Source organism: Phaenicophaeus curvirostris, chromosome 26 (assembly GCF_032191515.1).
Source record: "Phaenicophaeus curvirostris isolate KB17595 chromosome 26, BPBGC_Pcur_1.0, whole genome shotgun sequence".
NCBI classification, from domain to species: domain Eukaryota; kingdom Metazoa; phylum Chordata; class Aves; order Cuculiformes; family Cuculidae; genus Phaenicophaeus; species Phaenicophaeus curvirostris.
Window position 1 is genome coordinate 933,559 of NC_091417.1, and position 22,828 is coordinate 956,386.

The 22,828-nt window shown below is 55.5% G+C and overlaps 1 protein-coding gene across 1 annotated transcript; it reads right to left on the bottom strand.

Moving 5' to 3' along the window:
* Positions 1–2,050: 2,050 nt before the first annotated feature.
* Positions 2,051–21,989, bottom strand: ITGB3 (integrin subunit beta 3). The gene is made up of 15 exons (XM_069876975.1): positions 21,631–21,989; positions 16,771–16,856; positions 12,307–12,499; positions 11,877–12,129; positions 11,240–11,402; positions 10,496–10,657; positions 10,242–10,337; positions 9,943–10,032; positions 9,441–9,580; positions 8,554–8,978; positions 6,105–6,327; positions 5,423–5,523; positions 5,194–5,313; positions 4,409–4,575; positions 2,051–3,383 (listed from the first exon to the last, which is right to left on the bottom strand). The coding sequence occupies exons 1-15, from the start codon at positions 21,683–21,685 to the stop codon at positions 3,315–3,317; spliced, it is 2,343 nt and encodes a 780-aa protein (XP_069733076.1). The 5' UTR covers positions 21,686–21,989; the 3' UTR covers positions 2,051–3,314.
* Between the last annotated feature and the right edge of the window lie 839 nt (positions 21,990–22,828).

A 22,828-nucleotide genomic window follows, 5' to 3' on the forward strand; every position in this document is an offset into this window, starting at 1 on the left:
CCACTTTGGGTAGGTGAATCTTCAGCCCTCCATCAACCTGCTTCCCTAGATTCAGTGGAGAGATGCATTTCATTTCAGAAGGTTTCCTAGAGACCTGAAAAACACAGTTCTGGATTGTGAATGGGGCAGAATGCACCTTAATTCATCTCCCAGTTGCATCAGGAAGCACTTGGCTCACATTTGGATTTACTAACAGACATCAGTTTATTAGAGGAGTTGATGTGTTAATGGTCTCCAAGCCTTCAGTGCTTTTAGGGATAAAAGTAGCATTAAAAGCACCCCAGGCTGAAGTGTTGTTGCTGGAGCTGTGTTAGATGGGTCGCAGAGAGTCTTTCTGGAAACCTCCATGGGGAAGATTTCCCTGGAGATCCCTGTCGGCAGTGGAGGTGATCAGAAAGCAACACAGAAAGGTTGCAAGCAGCTGACGGAGCGCGTACAGACATCACCATCTAGTGGTCCTCAACACCAACAACCTCAAGGCAGACCAAATTGTGCGGGTTCAGCAGAGTTGGAGCTACTACCACTCGCAAATGGCTTCTCCCAGGGAGCTGCGAGCAGCCACCGCCTCTGTCTCCTGCCCCAGGAGGCACCTCTGGCTGCTCACACTCCTTTATGCTGGCCAGCAGTGACATGGCTCGGAATTATTTGGGACAAAAGCCACTCCAGACTCCCAGCAGCTTGTGGTCGTGGGCTCAATCCTGCAACCAACCGTGCCCACTGGCGTCGAGACAGGGAATTTGACTAAACAGGGGTATTGTCTCATCTCACAGCTCAGTGAGGAATGGAGATCTGCCTGAACTGCACACACAGCATCGCTCTGGTTTCTCCAGTGTGCTGGAGGGCAGAGGCTTTCAGAGGAGCATGATGGAGCAAACACAGTTGAACTGGATGGCGGGGAGCAGGTTTTATCTTCTAGCTCCTGCACAGCCTCATCTTGCTTTTCTGTCTCCTCGTTGTATGAATTCACGGACCTGCTCTTCCTCCCAAGGGAGCAGATGGACACGTGCGAGATGACCCTGCCCAGCACCCATCCCTCTGCTCTGGGGACCCAGATCCCAAAGAGGGAGACCCAGGGGAGGCACTGGCTCAACCCCAGACACTCCTTGCGCATGATTCCCACCTTGGAGGGGATCTGGGGACTCTGCAATGCTCAGGGACAGCTTTCTGTGGGACTGCTGGCCTGTGAGGGTCACCACTGTGACTGATCCTGGCTATCACTCGTGTACTTGCTTTTCTTCTCACCCTGGGGCTGCTATTCCTTTAACACATCAAAGGGAGAGGGAGTCTGGGGCCAGACGCACCCATGCCATCAAACACTTTCTGAGCACAGGCTGAGACCGGGGAGAGGAACAGGAGGGACCTCACAGACCCCATCCAGGAGGACGCCCACCTTCACCTGTGTGGCTTTATATGCTTGCAGCATGTCCTTCCTGCACACTGCCTGTCTGGGTGGATACATCCCCCTGCATGGGACACCCTTGGCTTAGAGAGGGTGCGGAGGGTGTGGGAGAGCCAGGCAAACAGTTTTTTCCAGCACTTATGGCCCCAAAATGCTGCTTTGAAGAGTGGCCGCTGGGTGTCCCTGCAGCCCTGTGCGATGCGGTGCTGAGTGCGAGCAGGGGCTGGGTGCTGGGGGCACCACTCTGCTCCTGGGCTTAGCACCTCACCCCCAGCTGGCCCTGGGAGGGTCCTGCAGCGGCCCCAGCCCAGCTCCCCCCTGCCGGGGGCTTCTCGAGCACACGGGTGGGCTCTCCGGGGCAGGGTGGAAGGATGCTGGCATTCACCCCATCCGCAACGAAGCGCGGCAGCTGCCAGGACCACCACCCACAGGCTGCAGGAGGGTCTGGCCCACCCTGTGCCCCTAAATGTGTTACCCAGCCCGAGAGGGGCACCAGTAACAGAGCAGAAACCCCCATCTGAGACCCCCCCCCCCCACCTCCTTCATCCCTTAACCCATCCCAGCGCCCCAAATCGTGCTGGGATGCCAGGGGCTGCGCCTGGGGCAGGACATTTGGGCACAGACCACTGGTGTGGACACCGACACCGCTCATCCTTTGAGGTTTCTTTATTTTTGTGGTGTGCATTGCTGCTGCTCATCCAGCGTCCCCACACCCCGGGCTCCCACGCCACTGGGGACAAGGGACACAGAGTCACCCTGCGGCTGGGGCCCTTGGGGCCAGCCCCAGGCCAGGCACAAGGTCTCAGTTGGTTTTTGTGGTGCAGTCGAGGGGAACTGAGGCACGAGGCTCTGGCTGGGGTGTGGGCCAGGCAGCAGCACTGTTACAGCCACTCTGCTACCAGCACTTATTTTTGTTTTCCCACAGAGGACAAACCACAGGTGATGCACAGCCCCAGGCAGCAGGATGTGGCCTGAACTCTGCCTGCTTTTCTGGAACCCTGAGCTACGCAGGAAACCAAGCGTGGTGCAGTTACACAGCCCAGAAAGTACAGAAAAGGGAACGAGGCAGCCAGGTTCGAGACATAATGGGCATCACAACCCCTCCCACGCTGCTGCTTGCGCACCCACATGCTTTGTGGTACAGTGAGGGTACAGGGGGACACGGGGAGCTCAGCACCATCCCAGCGGCTGAGCCAGGCTGCAGCCGCAACCAGCAGAGCTGGTGCTACATACAGTTGGCCAGTGGTGCAAACTAAGCGCATGTGGAGAGAATGAGGAAGGGTGCAGTGATGCCAGGGCATTCGCTTTTCTCCATCCTGGGCCACCAGCGGCACCAGAAATGCGTGGCTGCAAGAAGCAGGGAGCTTCTAGGGTGCTTGGGTGATGTTCTCAACCCACAAAGCCAGGCCCTGGCTCCTGCCTGCTGGCAGCGAGTGTAGCTGCCCTGTCCCCCCTGAGGACGGCTCCTGTACCCAGGGTCCACGTCTCTCCAGTGCGCGAGGGGCTCTCCACACAGGCAGAGCTTCACCGGCACGGGCCAAGGAGGTGAGTGCAGCTCAGCCTTCGGTTCAAGCAGCCGCTCCCAAAAATCCACTTGGCCCAATGAGCACCTAACAGTTCATGTACTTGCCAGGCAGAGAAAGTCCCATTTCTCCAAGTTCAGTGTATGGAGGGGCCACCAGCTCTCGCGAGGCGACCCGCTGAGGTAAGGACAAGAGGTTTGCCGTGGAAACCGCATCCCTGCAGTTACCGTGGGGTGACGGAGAGCAGGGCCTTGGAGGCAGTCCAGGGATTGTTAAATTACACACAGACACTCTCACACACACAGACACACACAAGCTCTTCTGTAAACTGAACTCCAGAAGATCCCTTGGATCTCCAGCTGATCCCGTGGCCAGTGCTGCATGTGGCATCCTTACATGTTCCCACGGTACGTGATGTTGGTGAAGGTAGAAGTAGCCTCTTTATATAGAGGGTTGTTGGCCTGGAAGAAGAGGAGGGAGGAAGAAAAAAAAGCATCACCACTATGTGCTTGGCATCAGTGTTTGTTCTGCTTTACAGCTGGGGAAACTGAGGCACCATTTCAGCACTGAGTGGTGAATCCATGCTCAAGGCTTTGGCTGTGCAGTCTAATGGCTCCCCATAAAGTTTGATGGGGGAGACCATGGGGAGGGACTATTCATATAGGCTTGTGGTGATAGGATGAGGGGGAATGGGTGTAAAGGGGAGAGGGGCAGATTTAGGCTTGATATAAGGAAGAATTTCTTCATGAGAGCGGTGAGGCCCTGGAACAAGTTGCCTGGGGAAGTTGTGGCTGCCCCATCCCTGGAGGGGTTCAAGGCCAGGTTGGATGGGTCCCTGGGCAGCCTGATCCAGTGGGAGGTGTCCCTGCCCATAGCAGGGGGGTTGGAACTGGATGATCTTTAAGGTCCCTTCCAACCCAAACTATTCTATGATTCTATGATAAGCGGCTGTGGAGGAGAGGCAGCAGGAGCTCAGGAGCAGAGAGGCCTCCTGAAACAGCCACCCCATCCCTTCCCTCTAGGGAGGTGGAGGAGTGCTGGGGGACAGGCAGTGATGCCATCCCACTCCCCTTCCTTTGTGCTCTGGGTGCCTCAGCCCTTCCATATCCCATGACAGGAGGGACCTTCCACCTTGCTCACGGGATGGAAACACTGGTGTGGGCAGTGAGTAAGAGGATCATGCTGGTGACAAGTGCTTGGGATATGCTGGAGGTGCGAAAAGCATCTGGGACATCTGTTACTGCCTGTGCTCAGCCCCTGGGACCACAGGGGCTTGGGGAAAGGGTGTCCAGGCTGGCAGTATCACCCCAAGTCCCGCCTGTGACACTGTGCCATCCTTCATGTCCTGGGGCACAGGGCCACAGACAGCAACCAGGCTCTCACGATGGTAGCGCTCCACCCAGGGATCCATCTGGATCCACTCCACACCCAGGCACTGTGGGATTCAGAGACTCCTGCCTAGCAAACCTGACTCGCTGGTACTCACCGTGTCCCACCTGGCCCTTGCCTTCTCCTCCTCAAAGCGAGCAAACTCACGGCGGTCGTGGATGGTGATGAGGAGCTTCCAGATGAGTAGAGCAGCGAGGCCGATGAGCAAGATAGCACCCATTACTGACATCAGGACAACCAGGATATCTGGCCCCTTTGGGCAGTCTGGAGGAAGGTAGGGTTAGAGGGACTCAGCGTCCCCAGGCTAATTAAAAGCAGCTCTGTATCTGCCTGGCCTGGCTGGGTACACAGAGCTCCTCTAGTCTCAGGAGGGCTTCACCTTCCCTGTTAGTGAGCAGGAGCCTCCACCCCTGAGCACAGCGGGCTCTGTAAAGGAGGATCCCACCCATGGGGTGCTCTGCGTGGCTGGGGGCTGCCAGATGCCAACCCTGGGGCGCAGCTGTGGCATTGCTCCTGCCTGGCTAACAGGAGCCAGCTCTTATCTGCTCCTCAAGAAAAATCACACTCATGGAGTCAGAAACAGGACCAGAGAGGTGGGAGGGCTGAGCCCCCCTCCTTGGCCTCAGTGGGAGGGGGGGTGGTGGGTAAATAACTGATCAACACGGTGGGGAAACGCGAGACAGGCAGGAAATCACGGCCCTGGTAGCACGAAGCAGAGAACAAAGCAGCTATTTAAGCCCTCTCAGTTCCCAGCCATGGTGCCCCGTGAGCCTGGCGGTGGTGGGAGTTACAAGAGGGACACAGAATCCCCTCATTTTGCACAGGACCCCAGCCCAGCACGCTCTTCACCCACCCCGACCAACTGCAGCAGCTGGTTCTTACCTGGCTCCTCAATAACGTAGAGGATGGACTTGCCGCTGGAGTCCTCGTAGTACTGGAACCGCACCACACAGTCATCCTCGTCCTTGTAGGTGCAGTTCACAGCATCCTTGCCCCTGTCACCTGCCAGAGCGAGGGGCTCAGAGCTCCCCGTGCTGGGGGTTGCACACACAAAGGGAAAACAGCCTGGATTTCCATGCTTTAGGGCAGGGGTTTGGATCTTCTCTCTTACCCAGTTCCTGCACTGTCTCAATTTCATCACGGCACATGCGGCTGCAAGACTGCTGCTCCATCAGCGCTCCCCGTTCAAATTTCTTGCACTCCACGCACTCCCTGAGGAAGAAGAGGGAGGTGCCATGAGCTCTATGCTGCTGTCACAATTTTCAGAATGCAGAAATCACTGCAACCACAACCCAACTGGGCGAGAGCTCCTGCTGGCACCACTGCCAGCTCCCAGATCATAGAATCACTAGGTTGGAAAAGACCTTTAAGATCATCGAGTCCAGCTATACCTGTTCACTACTAAAGCACCTCATCTATGCAACTTTTAAGCCCCTCCAGGGATGAGGACTCCACCACCTCCCTGGGCAGCCTCTACCAGTGCTTGAGAACCCTTGTGGTGAAGAAATTTTTTCTAATGTCCAATCCAAATATGACCTGGTGCAACTTGAGGCCATTCCCTCTCATCCTATCACCTGTCACTTGGGAGAAGAGACCAGCACCCACCTTGCTACAACCTCCTTTCAGACAGTTGTAGAGAACAATAAGGTCTCCCCTCAGCCTCCTCTTCTCCAGGCTAAGCAGCCCCAGTTTCCCTCAACCACTCCTCATAAGGTTTGTTCTCCAGCCCCTTTACCAGCTTAGTTGCTCTTCTCAAAGGGTACAACCCATCCCACCTCTATGCCGTCTCTCACTTTTTGATGGTGCAGGCATCCGGGCACGTGGGACACTTCTCGCAGGTGTCGCCGTAGGAGCCGGGCTGGGTGCAGTCACACTTGCCGCAGACGCAGGAGCCGTGGCCGCTGCACACCAGCCCGTTGCTGGACATGCACGTGTCAGTGCGGGTGGTGCAGTTGCAGTTGTCGCCGGTCCAGTCCGGGTCACACAGACAGTCCCCACAGTTGCACTGCCCGTGACCTGGGGACAATGCAACAGGCATCAGGACCCTCACATGTGCCCATAGATCCCAGCAGCAATCACCCATACGGGACACCCGTGTACCCACGCGGCAGCTTCGCTTCCATGGGCTCAGCAAGGCAGATCAGCGCCCAGGACAACCCCTTTCCACTGTCCTTGGGATGCGACACAGCAGCTCACATCAAACCTCGACCTCTGCTGTGTCCCCCACACTCCTCTTATTCCACCCAAACATGAGAAAACTGCCAAAGTTCAGGCTGAGCCCCAGCTCTGGCAAGCTGGCAGCAGCAGCTGGAGATGCTCCATCACACCCATCTCTAAGCTAGAAAACTTCGGCTTCGAATTTCAGATTTGAGTCAGGACATCTGGTCAAATCCCCCCAAATCCCACTCAATTCCCAGCCATGGACTAGGCAGGGGAAGTTGACTGCTGGGAAAAGCCCAACAAGCTCTGCACGCTCGCTGAGACTGGTTTAATCAGACAGACAGACAGACGTGCTTGAATCCTGCCCAAGCCTGGAGCTATTTGGATTGCGGTTTGGTTCCGGCTCAAAGACAAGATGTGGTAAGTGGTGGAAATGCCTCGGAGCCGGCACGCGTTGACCCGTCCCATGCCCTGAGCGCACTGGGGCACATCAGGAACGCGGCTCCGGGCGAGGGATCAGCCAGACACCATCCCTGCCACGGCCTTGGAGGCATCAGCATGAGAAATAAATGTGTAACCCCATTAATGAGGAACTGGGTTGAGTCACAGGAAAATAGTGCCACGCTGCTTGACGAGGCATGGAAACAGAGGGGGAGGCCGAGGAGAAGTGGCTCAATGGGACAGGATGGGTGCCAACAGGGTCAGACAGATTGAGTTAATTAACAGCTCACCCAGGCTGGGGGGCGAGTGCTTCATCATCGTCCCTCACCCAACCAGCAGCCCTTGTGCAAACAGGCAGTGGGAGCGCGGACATGTGCCCAGCTCCCCAGAGGGCACTGACTGTTCGGTCCCCAGCCCTTCCACCTCTGTTATCAGCAAGCTGTAAAGATAAAGAATCAGGTCCAGCAGCAGAGATGCAGCTGTGAGCCATGAAGTTGGACTGAGGGGCAGGTGGGGTCCCAAAAGCTTGATCTGGGGACTTTGAGGGGCAGGAGCCGAGTATCATCTGGCCAGCAGGTTCCATCTTACCCACACTGGGCTTGAGGAGAGCAGGAACAGCTTTGGCCACTGATGTTTTCCTGGACTTGCAGCAGGAAAGTGGTGGCTTTTTGGCACTGTGTTAGCAGCTGCCCTGCCTTGGGTCACACAGGGAGGCCAGGGATAGGAAAGGGGGTGGCTCCCCCTCTCTCGTTCTCCCCTTGAATCACTTCTGGGGTGCTCTGCTCATGGGGAGATGTGCCACAGCTTCATCCCCTAGTTTTGAGCACCACCCCCATCTTGCAGCCCGTGAGAACACAGGAGATGGGGCAGAGTGCTGGGGTTCACTCAGATCTCCAGGGGCTACTGGGGACATGGGTGGGAGAAACCTGAGATGGAGGTTCCTGATGAAGAAGAGGCTCAGGCACATGAGGACATGTGAAAACACTTTTGGGACAGGTGTTATGCAGAGAGAGGCTTCTTCTCTCCTCCCTCCTCAGGGATGGATACCCAAGGGTTGGATCCACTCTTCCCAGTACCAAGAGCAACAGCAGACAGAGCTGGAGTGGGGGAGCCTGGCAGCACAGGGAAGAGATGAGTACTCAAGAGGGGAGATGTTGTAAGGCCAGTGAGGGGAAGGATTTGCTTCCCTAATTCTTTTGCCAATAGAGAGACTTCAAGAAAGATAAAAATAGGATAAAAAGTGCCTCTTCCCATCCTCTCCCTCCCGCCTGGGGTTTTCTCCTGCAGAGCAATACCTCTGATGTGTCGAGGGCTGTGATTCAAGCAGGGGCTGAGCACCCCAAAGCTGCTTCCCTGGGTGCCCACCAGCCCCTTTGATGGGACTCACGCGTCTAAGCAGACTGAGTTCTAATTTTTAAGCCTCCAGCCAGCCACAGCTCTTCAGCACAGGAGGTGATATCAGATGCCAAAGAAAGAGTAGTTCCCCTGGCATTGCTTCAGATCCAGTAAAGCCACGGCTGAGCGAGCCAGACATGGAGACAACGCATGGAACAAGCCCCAGAATAGCTGCTGTCTCCCTTGTCCATGAGCTCGGGCAGCACAAATGCCCGGAGGTGCCTCCCGTCCAAGCCCAGCACCCACCTGAGCACATCTGGCCCTTGAAGCGGACGCAGGAGAAGTCGTCGCACTCGCAGTACTTGCCCGTCACCTTCCCGAAGTCGCTGCTGTGGCACACGCACTGCCCGCAGATGCACTCGCCGCGCTGGCTGCAGAGGGGCTGGCCTGGCCGAGGGCTGCAGTTGTCCTGCTGCGAGGGGTTGTACTCCTCCTCCGAGCACTCGCAGTGCGAGCCCAGGCGCCCGGCGTTGCAGCGGCACACGCCGCACTCCAGCGTGCCGTTGCCTCGGCTGCAGGATGAGCTGTTGGCCTCAGCTTGGCTCTCGCAGGAGCAGTCGCAGTCAAAGTTCACCACCACCATCAGGTTGTCCTTGAAGCCCACTGGTTTGATGGTGAAGGACTTCTGCCGCTCCTGCGGGCACCCCCGCACCTTCGCCTCGATGCTGAAGCTCACCTGGAGGACAGAGAAGTGCACCTGGTGTCAGTACCACCAGCACGGTGTTGGGGTACCTGCTCCAGTCCATGAACAAGCTCAAGGACCCACCAGGTCTCTTCCTTGTTGCCCCTCATTACAAGAAAGACATTGATGGGCTGGAGCACATCCAGAGGACAGCAATGAAGCTGGTGGAGGGGCTGGAGAACAAGCCTCATGAGGAGCAGTTGAGGGAGCTGGGGATGTTCCTGGTGAACAGGAGGCTGAGGGGAGACCTCATCACTGGCTACAACTCCCTGAAGGAAGGTTGTAGCGAGGTGAGTGCTGCTTTTTTTCTCACAAATGCTAGGATGAGAGGAAATAGCCTCAAGTTGGGCCAGGACAGGTTCAGATTGGGTATTAGGAAAGAGAGTGTCAGAGGAGCTGGCAGTGCTGCTATACAGCAGGGGAAAAAAATCCAAAGCCCATGAACAAGAACCTCACCGTGTCCCCGATCTTGAGCCCCATGCAAGACTTGAGTCCAGGGATGACCTCGTCGTTGAGGCAGGTGGCATTGAAGGCCAGGGACAGCTCTTCAGGTAGGTCACGCACCTCCAGCTCCACCTTGGAGCGGATTTTCTAAGGGAGGAGAGAGGAGTGATGAGGCAGCACAGGCTGGGCAGGGCTCCATCCCGGGGAGGGCCCCCTGAGCACCACAGTGATGGTCCCACACACACACAGACTCCTGTCTCAGGAGGCAGCTGCGTCATTCCCCGCAGGGAAATGTCCTTAAGGATGGGAAGGGGCAGGTGGAGAACACTGTGATCTCCCTGCCCCAGGGTCCCTGCACGTGTGGGTGGAGGCAGATGCTTGCAGCTGGTCCCGGGAGGATGCTCGGGGCTGGAGGAGCTGCCAAATCTGCGTGAGCTTTTTGCAGTGTGAAGCAGTGGCTATTTTGGGAGGGACAGAGTTGTTGTGGGGCCGTCACCCTGCACACTCACCCCATAGGCGTCCACTATGAGCTGCAGGACATTGCTGGAGTCTTTAGATAAGGTTCCCACAGTCGTGCCTGGGATCAGCTCACTGTAGTTCTGGAGAAATACCATAAGCACGGTCTATTTGTGACAGGTGAATGTGCCACAGCTGGGCAAACCCGGCCTGGGCACGCAGGAGCTTCCCAAGGAGCTTTGATAGGACAAGAGACCACTAAGCTATGTCTGGCCATCCATAGCCAGCTTGGGGAGTGCTCCTTGGGACCCACCAGCCCCCCAAGAAGGTGGCTTCACAGGGCAAATATTACCTGGTAGAGGCCAACAACTGTATCTGTCACAGCAAAGATCAGGTTGATGTTCTTCTGGGAGAGTTTCTCAGTCATCAGGCCCAGAGAGGGATAGTCCTAGGGAAGAGGAGATGCTATACTCTAGGAACATGTACCCCAAAACACCCCGGTCTTCATCATGCTCTCTAACCAGGGCTGGAGCATCTTTCCCATCCCACGGGGACCCTCAGCAGGAGCTCAGGGCTCCACAACCCCAAGCAAGGATTGGGGTGTACCAGCGTGGTGGAGGCAGAGTAGTAATTATCCTTGTCGATGTGACACTGGGCGTCATTGGGCGTCACGATGCCAGCCAGCCTGCCGTCCAGCGCGATGTGGGTCTTGGCATCCGTGGTGAAGACAAGGAGGTGGGAAGCATCATTCCTCCAACCGATTTTCTCCTGCAGCGAAAAGCAGCTCCCAGTTGTGTGGCAGCGAGTGCCGAGGGCAGCCCTACGTGCTCGGACTCCGCTGCTGGCTCTGCTGCCACCTCGGGTCATGGCTTGGCCATAGGGATCAGCCTACCACTGCAGTGGGAACCAAGGGCAATCGCTTTCCCAGGGAAGTGCTGGGGGGAAGTGGGGGCTGTGGAGCCTGGCAGGTGGGCACCGGCTGCTTGCAAAGGCAAAAGATGGGTTTTAACTTGCTAGAGTTTTAATCAAGGTGCCAAATGACTCAGGGATGCAACACCTCCCGTCTCCTGCAAAATCAATGTGCAGGAACAGGAGATGTCCCTTCTGGGCTGGTTACTTCAAGCTGACATGGGATCATCGTATGTCCCCAAGCACCTGCTCTGCTCTGCTCCTCCCAGGATCACACAAGGGTCCTGCTTTTCCCTTGACTTGGCTATTGGCCTGGAAATGTCCTTGCTGAATGTTCACCTTCCCCAGATCTGAGCTCCACAGGGCTTACAGTCCTGTCCTGGTGGGGTTGGGTGGTCTCTACCAACCCACCAGCCCCAGCCCGGCCTTCCTGCCCCTTACATCACACACAGTGGCCTGGAGGATGGCGTCAAAGCCACCCTCTGGCGCATCGCGGTTCCGTGAGACGCTCTGCTTCTGCACCTCCTCGTTGAAACGGGTCACCTCGTCCGTGAGCGACAAGACGTGCTTGTAGCCAAACATGGGCAGGCAGGTTTCTCCAATCCTGCAGGAGAACAGCAGTCAGAGCACGAGGCTCGCAGGGCTCTTCTAGCTCCCATCCCCACCCCACAACCATCCCATACACCATGTCCCTGTCTGGGATGTTCTGGAGGACCCAGCCACCCCAAGAACCTGAGGACATAGCTGGATGCATTCTGGAGATGTTGGGCTTGGGTCAGCTCCCAGCCTCTGTCCTGCTAGGATTTTTAGGGATTGGTTTCTTTGAACCTCAATGTCTCTTGAAAAATGGTGGCAAATTGTTTGCTGCCTTAAGAGCTTTTCAGTGACAATGACACCTTGAAGTTTAGACCTGCTCCTCCTCCCTGTGCCAGCAGAATATGACCTACAGCAAGGTTTAAACTGCTCAAAATCAGACCCTCAACTCTGCTGAAAGCCATTGCCATACATTTCCAGCCATGTTCCAGTGATGTCCCATTAAATTCCAGCCCTTACAGGCCTCTCTCAGCCTGGGACTTACTCATAGCAAGGGTTTGTGATGGCTTGCGGAGGAGAGATGTACATGTAGGGGGAAATGGGCTTGTCCACGAAGGCCCCAAAGCCGATGCGCAGGTTGCTGGTGAGCTTGCGCATCTCGCTGGCCAGCTTGGTGCCCAGGTTCTGGATTTTTCCAAGATCATCCTTCATGGAATTAGACAGGTCCATCAGGTAGTAGATGTCCACAGGATAGTCTTCCACTTGACGCACTTGGACGCGAAAGACCTGGGAGTCGTCTGTAATGACAGGGGAGTGGAGTGAGAGAGCAGAGATCCCTCGAGCACTTCAGGTTATTCATAGAACCACTAGGTTGGAAAAGACTTTTGAGATCGTCAAGACCGAGCATATCTGTCCACTACTAAATCATATTCCCACCACGTCTCCCCTTCTCACAACATCTTGGAGGATCTTACCTGGCCGTAGGTTCAGCTGTATTTTCTGAGGTCTCATCTGGGTGGTGGCGGAGCCCCCCGAGCCCTTGTTGCTGAGGGGTCGGTCCTCCAGGACAGTTATGGTGCTGGTGGGGAACTCGATGTAGTCCTGCCCGCATCCGTTCTGCAGGAGGTTGGCGTGTAGGTCACAGCGAGGGGATGATTGTGCCCAGACCTGCAGGAGAGGGACACGGTCAGGAGCTCCCCTGGGAAAACATCCAGGTTATGCTGGGAAGAGGAGAGAGGGCTCCAGCATTATTATACCTAATGCAAGATCAGGATAAAAGGCTTCTAGGGCACACGCTCTCTGCTCAAGAGAGGCAGCAGACAGAGAAGATCTGGAATCAGCAAATCCTACTGGGGTTCAGAGCAGCTTTTGGTCTGCTGTGCTCCACAGGGGAGCTCAGCAACCCCTGCCAAGGAGTGATGGCCCAACGTATCCCTGCCACCCTCCTTCCTCACGCCCTGCAGCTGGAGCCTCGGGTTTGGATTTTGGCAAAGTTAAAAGGAAAGCCCACATGCCTGGGATGGCTGCAAGAAGGTGAGGTTTGATGTGAATGTGGTAAGCTGAAGCGAGGGGCAGAGTCTGGGACGTTTTTACATTATTTTCTAAACTTTGGCAAAAAAATGAGCCACCTTTCCCCTCATTGTCTTCCACATACACTTCGGAATCTTGCTGTGAGCAAGGACCAGCCCTGCTGCAGGTGAGCCCTTCGCATGCAGCCACGCTGTTCCTGCCCAAGAAGGGTTCAGGCTTATCTCCAGCTCCCCAGCATCCTGCTGGACGTAGCTGGCTGTGGGCAAGGAGAACCAAAAAAGGAGTGAACGAGCCAGACGGCAATGGGGCTGCGGGAGAAGTCATCAAGCACCCATCAGGGAAAGGAAACACAAAGCGTGGAGTCACAGAGGAGCTCCAGCCCTCTTCCTGCTTTCCTAGAAAGCTCCTGGCTTCTCACCCTTATCACAGCACAGTCAGAAGGGCTCAAGTCGCTTCGGTTTCTTGTAAAGACAAATATGGCAAGAATTTCTTTCCCAGTCCAACGCTGCCAGAATGCGCTTCGCGTGTTCCTGGTCAGGCAGCAGCCGCCCTCCCCTCCAAAGAGCTTCTTCATCTTCCTCCCACAGCCCAAGTCTTTCTACAGGCAAAGTCCTACAGCAAAGGGAGGCGGCACAAGTCCTGGTGGGGCTCGTTCAGCTGCCCTCCTGCTTCTGGGAAGCGGGATCCCAGTGCTCCAGTGCAGGAGAGGTTCCCCACCCAGGATATCGTCTTCCCCAGGTTCAGGCTGGCTGAACCCAGGAACAAGTTTGTATATTTTAAGCAAACAAATGGAAAAAACCCGCAAACGGTGTCAGGAGGCCCTGCCTGGCCTCCAGCCCTTTGGAAAGGGTGGCTGAGAAAGAGCCAGAAAATACATCAGCAGGCGTGTTCCTCCCCCGTGCCTCCTGCTCCCACCCTCGCTGCCTGGACAGCCAGGGAAGAGAACAACTCACCCTTCTAAATTAGCTCCCTTGCACCCACCCACCCCACAGCCTCATGCCGCTGGGCTCCCTGCTGCAGGAAGAGATGCCTGGTTTACTCCAGATCCCATCAATCATCACGTACATTCCTATTCCAGGTGGAAAAATCACTGAAAAAAAAGTGGGTGAAAAGCAGGCTGGGCAGAGACAGGGTTTTAGTGATGGTGCTGGGCTCTCGGGTGATACTGGGAGATCCTGGGGAGCTCCCAGGACTTAAAAGCCATGTAGCACCTTATGGGGTTAACTGCATTATTAGTGGTGATTTAACTTCAGGCTGCATCCTTCTCCTTTCCCTAGAGCCTTAAACATCACGATTGACTTGGGACTCACAGGAGCCTCCGCAACAACAAAACTATTGCAAAAGACCAAGGAAAAAGTTACTGTGCCATCGATGGGGCATTTGGCTATGAGACCCTCGGAGCCCTGAGCCTGTTTTCCCTCCTTCCAGTCTCCGTGGACTTGCAGACTCAGTGACTTGGACGCGGCCCCAGAGAGGAGCGACCCGGTGGCAGCCCAAGCTTGCTGGTGACAAACTCACAGTGCGGGAACCTCATCCACTGGAACACACTCTCCCCTTCCCCATCAGCACCACTTTGATAGCATCTCCATCCGAGATGCTGTGGAGGGTCTGCATTCCCACCTCCTCCACCACAACCCATCCCAGAGCCCTTGGCTGAGACGCTCCCCAGCTCCAACTCCACTCTGACCACCTCCGTCCTGCTGCAGGGAAGGAGGTTTCAACTCAGCATCTGCTCAAGCTCTCTCCAGGATGGGAAACCTGATGAGTTTATCCCCTAGTTGCTACCTCCAAACCCTGTGAGGGCAGGGTCAGGCAGATCCAGCTCCCTCTCTGCTGGGCTGGGGCAGGGAGGCTGCGGGAAGTCACACATCCCCAGGGCATCTCCATTTTCATCTTGCAGGCAACCACAAACAGCATCAGCTTCTCTCCAGGAGAGCTCCTGGGAGGACCCAAAGTACAGATGCCTCCAAAGGTTAAGCTAAAACTTTCCAGCAACTTCTCTAAAAATCAAGCCCTGGTGCAGCCTTGGCCCCACCTTTCCTCTGAGGGAACCAGAGCGGGTGACATTTCGGGTGGGTTAGGCCCTGGATGGTCTGTCCCTATAATCTCCAAAGTGATTTTAGAGCCACATCTCAGCATTAAGGCTTGGCTGACTTTTTCCAAGAGGAAAAGTGAGTGGCTGGGCACATCTACTTGTTGGTAGGGGTAGTCAAGGTTTCAGAAAAATAAAATTAAATTCTCCTTTGCATCAGGGCTCGATGAGGGCAGCGATGACAAGAAATCACAAGATAATTCTTCTCCCACTCAAGCCAGGATGAGGCTGGAGTAACCAATAACCCCTGGCTCCTTGGGAAGGCAGCGTGTGTGCGGAAGGGCTGCAGTGGGAGCACAAATAAGGGCACTGTCCCTTTAAAGAAAAAGTGGGGGCAGTATCAGAGACCTCCCCCACCCCAGGGAAATTAAACAAACCCACAGAAAAAAACCCTCATTTGCTAAATTGAGACAATGTGGTCCAGATGTTGGAGGCAGAGTTGCTGAGCAGAGCTCGCACAGCCCGCTCGCTGGCAGCGAGACGGCTCCCTCGCTGCTTGTCACGTCTGTCCATGAGCAAAACCCGGAGCACCACTGGAAATATTTCCTTTTTTGGAAACCTTTGCTGATCTGGATAAAGAAACCAACCCCATCACAGCCCTTGGTGCAGCGTCACCAGCCTGGCCCAAGAACACTGCTGAGGAGCCAGCCCAGCAGCTGTTTCCCCTCCAGGAGATTCCTTATCACACTGCAAAGTTCAGCCACTCCTTGGGGGAGATAAGACCCAGCTCCTCCAAACAAGCATCTTCATTCACACCACAAACCAAGGTCCCTGGCCATATCTGATGGGCACAGGGAGCGGGGGCATCCCCTCCGGATACACACTGACCCCAAAACGTCTGTTGGGCACACACGATCCAACAGCGTTTTCCAGCTTGGAACACTTTTTCCCAGGTCTTTTCCCATTGCCAGCGGGCACCACAACGCAGCGGCAGCTGGAGGAGGCCAGGTTTCATGGGTGGAGAGGAAGAAAGCAAGAAAAGCCTTGCCAGAGGGGGAACTACTCCCACTGTGAAGCCCTGGAGGAGGTTTCATCACCTCTCCCCATCCCAGCTCACCCCCTGTCTCTGCCCTGGGGCTGCTCTCCTGTCCTGTTGGGAAACTCCTTCCTCTTACCTCCTCCATGGGACTAACCCCACATTTTTTGAGGGTAGCGTGGCAAATCCTCCAGGCTGATAGAATCATAGGATTATTCAGTTTGGAAGGGACCTTACAGCCCATCCAGTTTCAACCCCCGGCCGCGGGCAGGGACACCTCCCACTGGATCAGGCTGATGTTAGATCACAGCTCAGATCTCACGTCCTCTCTAGCTCAGTGACCCAAGTTGGGCACCTTTTCTACCTTTCCATTGAAAAAAAGGGCTTTAAAACCCAAATCCTAACTTCTGTTTAGTACATTTTCTTCCTCCCTCCCAGGTGTCCTTCCCTTTCCAGCCCTTCCTGCAATTAAGCTCCTTTATCCAGATCTTTACAATGGGTTTTCAAGAGGCAAACTAAAGAGTTTTCAAATGGACTTTTCCTGAGAGACAAAGTGAATTCCCAGTGGAAAATCAGCATTTCCCAGTCAGGTCCCACTGACACATCCAGATAAGGGGCAGATTTCCAGAGCAAGACAGGACTGGGCAGCCCAAGCCCCGTGATACACATCTCGAGCTGTGGCCTGAACCAGAGGAATGTGCTTAGACACAGTGGGAGGCTGAGCTTGTGGGTGTAATACAGGCACCAGCACCCATTCCGCAGCCCAAAGCCTCATCCCTTCCAGCAAATCCTCTGTCCTGCTTGGGGATGTGCTCCACTCAGCCTCCCCCCAGCTCTTACCTCCGCAGAGCACCAGGCGCAGAGGGGGCTCACGGCCAGGCACTGCTTGCAGGAATTCACCCCGCGGGTGGTGCAGATGTTACCCCCTGAAAGAGCAAAGCAGAGAGTGGTTATAACCTGCAGAGCCCCAAAACCCACACGCGTGTTGAAATTTCAGTGCCCAGACAGCAGCCCCAGGGGCAGCCACAGCCCCCATCCCACCAGGGCTCCGCTCTAACCCCTTTCCCAGCCCCAAACCCCAGGTGCTGCCTCCCTGCTCCTTTTATAACCACCTCTGCCTGGTACCAGCTGAGCATCATTTCACAGAATCATGGAATAGTTTGGGTTGGAAGGGACATCAAAGACCATCCAGTTCCACCCCTGCCCTGGGCAGGGACACCTCCCACTGGATCAGGGGCTCCAAGCCCCATCCAGCCTGGCCTTGGACCCCTCCAGGGAGGAGGCACCCAAAGCTTCACTCAACAACCTGGGCCAGTGTTTCCCCACCCTCATTATGAAGAATTTCTTCCTAATGTCTAATCTAAACCTTCCCCTCTGCAATTTGTAGCCATTTCCCACCTGCCAGCTCCTTAGAGGGTCCCCCCATCCCTGCAACCTTGTACACATGTTGGAGAACCACCCCCGGCACTGGTGGGGGGACAAAACATCTTCCCTTGTGCCTCTTCACAGATATTTTTGGGGCGGCAGGGAGGGGATGGGGTGAATTCCCAGGGGTGCAGGGCTCCCTCTTCCCACTGGCCCTGACCGAGGGCGGTCACTGCCTTCTTGCACAGAGACTAAACTCAGTTGCTGGTCTTGGCTTGGGTTCAAACCCAGGAGAGGAAGGGAGGGAAAGGGCAAGAGTCCACAAACTTGCTGGTGGCTGCGCCAGTGCCCTGGGCAAAGGTTGGGCTCCACCGGTGGAGGTGGCAGTGGGGACTCCGGGAGATGCAATTTGGCACCAGTTGTGGTCAGAGGCCAGTGGGTCTCTGGGGGATTAAAGGGCCCAAAATGCTCGTGGGACCCTGGGGCAGGAGATGCTCCTCGGGCAGAGACAGGACCACGCAGCTCTGCGGTTCCTGCTGCTACGGTCGATGCAGTGAGCGGCTGGAGTCACGGCTGTGGTGGCATCACCCTCGGCTCTTCCTCCCTCTCAAGCGCCTTGGCACAAGCGCCTTGGCAGAGTTTTAGGACTCCCCAGGCAGAGCAGATCGCAGCCCTCAGCCTGCTTTGCTGGGGCAACGCTGGGAGCCTGGGGGATGCCGGCAAGGAGCAGCAGGCACTGGGGTCTCCCCTTTGCTCCATGTCCCCCCATCCCCACCCAGGGCTCTCCCTGGCAGCCACAGGTAGAGAAAATAGCGTTTCCTACAACTGCAGGAAATGCAACAGGAAGCAGAAAGAGGAAATGGTGAAGCGATGTCGTCAGGTCTTTGAGCAGAACAGCAACAGCTCCGTGTGCTCCCAGCCCCTGGGGTGCAGCCCGGGGGCACAAGAGTGTGTGTGTGTGTGTGCACGGCGGCGGCGTGTTCAGTGTTTTGTGGGTAGAATCACAGAATCCCTAGGTTGAAAAAGACCTTTGGGATCATCAAGTCCAGCCATACCTGTCCACTACTAAATCATATCCCTGAGCACTTCATCTGCCCGTCTTTTTAAGCCTCTCCAGGGTTGGAGACTCCACCACCTCCCTGGGTGCCTCTGCCAGAGCCTGAGAACCCTTCCAGTGGAGAAGTTTTTCCTGATGTCCAGTCTGAGCCTGCCCTGGCACAGCTTGAGGCTGTTCCCTCTCATCCCATCACCTCTCACTTGGGTGAAAAGACCAACATGCACCTCTACAACCTCCTCTCCAGTGATGAGGTCCTGCACAGGGGGACTAAACCAAAGGCTAAACCCCAGGTGCCTGGCTCCGCACCAGCTTTAGGGTGGCATCAGCTCCCAGAGCTCTTTCCGTGTACCGAAATACCCCAGCATGTGAAGACGGGGAAGATTTTAAATTTAACACTGCCCAAAAGGGCAGCAAGTTGATTTCTGATGATTTCCGCACCAAGGACACTCAACAGCAGCGTTGCCTCCTGGGGTGGATGGGTCTGGATGGCGGGGGCTGAGCAGAGGGAAGGCAAACAGCTCGCAGAAAGCAGCAGCAGCAGCACTGATGCTGCCAAATCCTGCTCCTCGCTCTGGCTCCTGCTGCGTCAGTGTGAAATCCCTCCTGCCTTGCCAAGCACCAGTGGCCGCAGCCCAGCGCTGGGGCACGTGCCTCGGATTTGTGCTGTGCTGAGCCTCGGATTTGTGCCGTGCAGCTGGGATCCAGCACCGACACGGCTGGCAGCAGCTCAGCCCTCCCTGGATGGCAGAGCAGGCACTACCCTGGCAGCCCTCAGCGACGGGGACAGCCCTGGCAGCTCCAAGTGCTTGGGATTAAACTTTCAGCCCCACGGCCACATTCCAAAACATGGGACCAGCTTCCAGAACTGCAGGTTTCTGGGGAGCGCCGCTGCTTTGGTACCTGGACCAGTGCCGTGGTCCCTCGGCCGGGGAGAGGTGCCAAGTAGCCGCCTGCCCTGTGCCAGTGGTTTCACTGTTTTCATAGAATCATAGAATAGTTTCAGTTGGAAGGGACCTTAAAGATCATCCAGTTCCAACCCCCCTGCCATGGGCAGGGACACCTCCCACTGGATCAGGCTACCCAAGCCCCATCCAACCTGGCCTTGAACCCCTCCAGGGACGGGGCAGCCACAACTTCCCCAGGCAGCCTGTTCCAGTGTCTCATGGTGAAGAAATTCTTCCTAATGTCTAGTCTAAATCTACCCCTCTCCAGCTTATATCTGTTCCCCCTTGTCCTATCACCACAAGCCTTTATGAACAGTCCCCATCCAACAGTCCCCATCCCTCCATGACCAGGACATGTCCCCTGGGACAAGGAACATTTCCCTGACCCCAGCACCGTAGGAAGCCTGCACGTCACCCAGGACTGGATGGAGCAGGACCATCCCTTCCCCTGGGAAGGGGCCCAAGTCCCTGGGATTTTTGGCGATGAAGAGGGCAGTTATCAGTGCTCAAACACATGGCCCATCCCGCAGCCGCCTCGCCCCTCACTGCGGGGAAATGGCTCTCATTCGGCATTTCCAGCACTGCTTGCGTGGCTGGATGCAGGGAGTGGTGCTGGGAGGGCTCTGCGGGAGGGAGGTGAGGAGCAAGGATCCTGGGGTGATGTCGGAGCAAAAGCACGGGCAGAGGAGAGCGGAGGATGCTGTGGCTTGAGCCCCTTTGGGCTGAGTGCCCAGGACGCTGCCTGGCTGTGAGCAGGTTAACAAGATTCCAGCATAGCCTAAACTAATAAATTCTGTGGTTTTAATTCCTTTTTCTTTTTTCTTCATTTTTGGGGGACTTGTTTTTCCAGTCATAAGGACTAATAAGCAAAGTACAAAAGCTGCATTTTTTTTTTTTACTACAAAATCAGCTGCTCTCACATAAGAAACTGGTCCAGAGGACTCAGCCATTTACAAAAAAAGAAATCTTAGCACACAAAATATGAGTAATAAACTGAGGAGTGTGGGAACCACCCACCTGGGGCTGCGCCCCGAGCAAGGTGGGATGATGCACTTAAAATACCCCAGACGTCTGGGGCTGGGCATCACCCTTCCTGCCCGGAGAAAATTACTCAGTCCCCAATCTGCCCTCCAAATAACCTCGTCTACGTAGCGCAAGAGCCAGCCACACACTTTGTTTTCACCCCCTCTGCCAGTTTGAGAGAGAATGTGCACTTGATAAAGATACTTCAGAAAACTCGATGAAGATACAAACCAGACTTAGATCCTCTTCGCCCTTTCTGCTTGACCTACCAAGAAAGATTTGGGCTTTTCTGGTTGACCTCCTGCCTACGCCATCCACGGGTTGTGTCTTTTTCTCTGAACCTCTCCCTGTCTGCCAGGATCTTCCCAGAAAAGGGATGAGCTTGGCTGATTCCAGGCACAGGACCAGAGAAATCACCCGCACAGCCCCGAACGGCAGCTCTAGCAACTCAAACTCTTCCAGGGATTTTCCTGTATCCTGTAGGATGGCAGGTTGCTTGATTGGAGCCCCAGGCTGTTCCTGGGAATCCAACAAAGTCTGGAATTGTTTAGACAGAATAATGTTGCTCCAAACCCCCTCGAGTCTGGCCTCAAAACCAATGGGACTGATTTATAAATGACAGGAGCTGAAAACACCACAGCATTTTGCAGTTACGGGATTTACTTTGAGTCCCAGAAACACACCTGGAAGGAGAAAACGCTTTTCTAGGCTTCTTCTTCATGGTTCAGACGTTAGAATTTTCATAAAAAATACCAAATACATTTGCCCTGAAATCACCTAGTGCCAGAAACCAGAGTTGTTAAAGAAAAGCATCAAAATAGCATGAGAAAAAAAATACCCCAAGGCAGCAGCGCTGACAGAACTGCCCCCCAAGCCCTCCAAATGAACGGACACCGTGGCCACCTGCCCTGCAGACTCCTCCACTGCCTTTTCTGTTTATTAAGGACGGCGCCTAAGTCACACCCCAGTCCTTCCGTTACAAACCAGTAACGGAGCCAAACACAGCGTAGGTAGAGAAATAAACTCGCCTCACCCAGTGTGGGAACAACGCACCAACCCGCGGTTTGGCCCCAGAACATCTTTAAGAAACCCTCCTGACCCCAAATCAGCCGAAGCCCAAGCAGCCTGAGTTCTGCTTTGTACCTGGGGGCAGCACCCAAGTTTCTGGCTGCCAGTTCCCCCTCTAAGGGTTTTTCCCAGGAAACCGCAGAGCCTGGGAATGCAGAAAGTCCTGGGATTTTGGGAAATAGCAGGCAACACAATCGCTAAATGACCTGGTTTAAGTGAGCATCAGCGCTCCTGCAAACCTACCGAAGCTGCCAGCAGCGCAGAGGGCGAGGATCCCGACCACGGAGAGAATTCCCATCTTCTCCTCCGAGCCCTGGACGTGGGGGGCTGCTTGGACCAGCCCCGCTGTGAGCGATGGGGAGCAGCTCTGGGGCAGCCAGAGGTTTTGAGCAGTCCAGGCGATGAATCATGAGTCTGGGTGTATGACACACATCTCAAGCGGGGCCGGACGGAGGAAACTGCGCTGGCTTGTCACTCAGTTTTGAGTCAGGGAGCGCCCCTGCCTGCTCTGCCTGCAGCTCCTCATGGTTTTTTTCTGCTCACTCAGCTCAGACAAGGACCTAATAAAGCCTGGCAGCAAGTACAGGCACTGGTGACCTACAGCCCTGGGGCTGCTAACAGGCTCTTTCCCATAGGCTCGTTCTGCCTGGGTTTAATTCCTTGCAAAATCTTGCTCACTCCCTCCTTTCATTAACTCTTGCATGAAAGGCAGCTGGGTCTTAAACCCATGGAGTTTGAGCTGCCTCTGAGTTCAAGGGCTTAAGGGGCAATAGGGCAAATACACATGGATAGGAAAGTGTGGGACCTGAGCTCCCATGCCCAGAGCACTGGTGCAGTTGGGAATCTCTCTGCTGGAACAGCCGCGAGCTGAGTGAGACCCGGCCAAGGACTGGATCTGGGGAAACCAGAACAAACCTGCCCATCGCAAAGGGAGAGAAGGTCAGCTTTGGGTCACATAACGTGGACCTGATTTTCTTCTCAGAAATTGCTCCTGTGCTGAGCAAGTACAGGGAGTCGGGGCTGTGCAGGAATTGTCCCTGCTGAAATGCTGGAGCAGCTCGTGGATACCTCCTGGAGGGGTTTTATAAACCTCTTGTTCCCCTGCAATACCAAGGTCCTACTCGGAGACAGGGAAACTGAGGCACTCAGAATACAGGCTGTGAAGGGCCAAAGGCAGAGCAGGGCTGCTTCCCGGGAGGCCTGGGCTGCACCCGGTGACTGCGGGCAATAGCGACACAATTTTGGGTCAGAATGACCCGCAGAAACACCAGGGAGCAGAAAATGAGCTCGTGCGCCTGCTGAGCGCTGCAGCCACAGCCTGGTGGTGGCAGAAGCTGTGGGGCAAGGTGCTGTGTGAAAACCACAGCCCCACAGCGGGAGAGACCGGATAACAGCACCTGCCACACATCCCAGCGGCTCTCGGTGCGAGGTGATGGTGTTT

What these genes read in the sequence shown, in the direction of transcription:
- ITGB3 (XM_069876975.1), bottom strand. Translation starts at nt 21,685, where the DNA reads ATGGGAATTCTCTCCGTGGTCGGGATCCTCGCCCTCTGCGCTGCTGGC. An exon ending in CTGCGCTGCTGGCAGCTTCG is followed by an intron (nt 16,857 to 21,630) that starts GTAGGTTTGCAG and finishes TTGCTCTTTCAG; the next exon opens with GGGGTAACATCTGCACCACC. An exon ending in CAAGGGCCAGATGTGCTCAG is followed by an intron (nt 6,328 to 8,553) that starts GTGGGTGCTGGG and finishes CATTGTCCCCAG; the next exon opens with GTCACGGGCAGTGCAACTGT.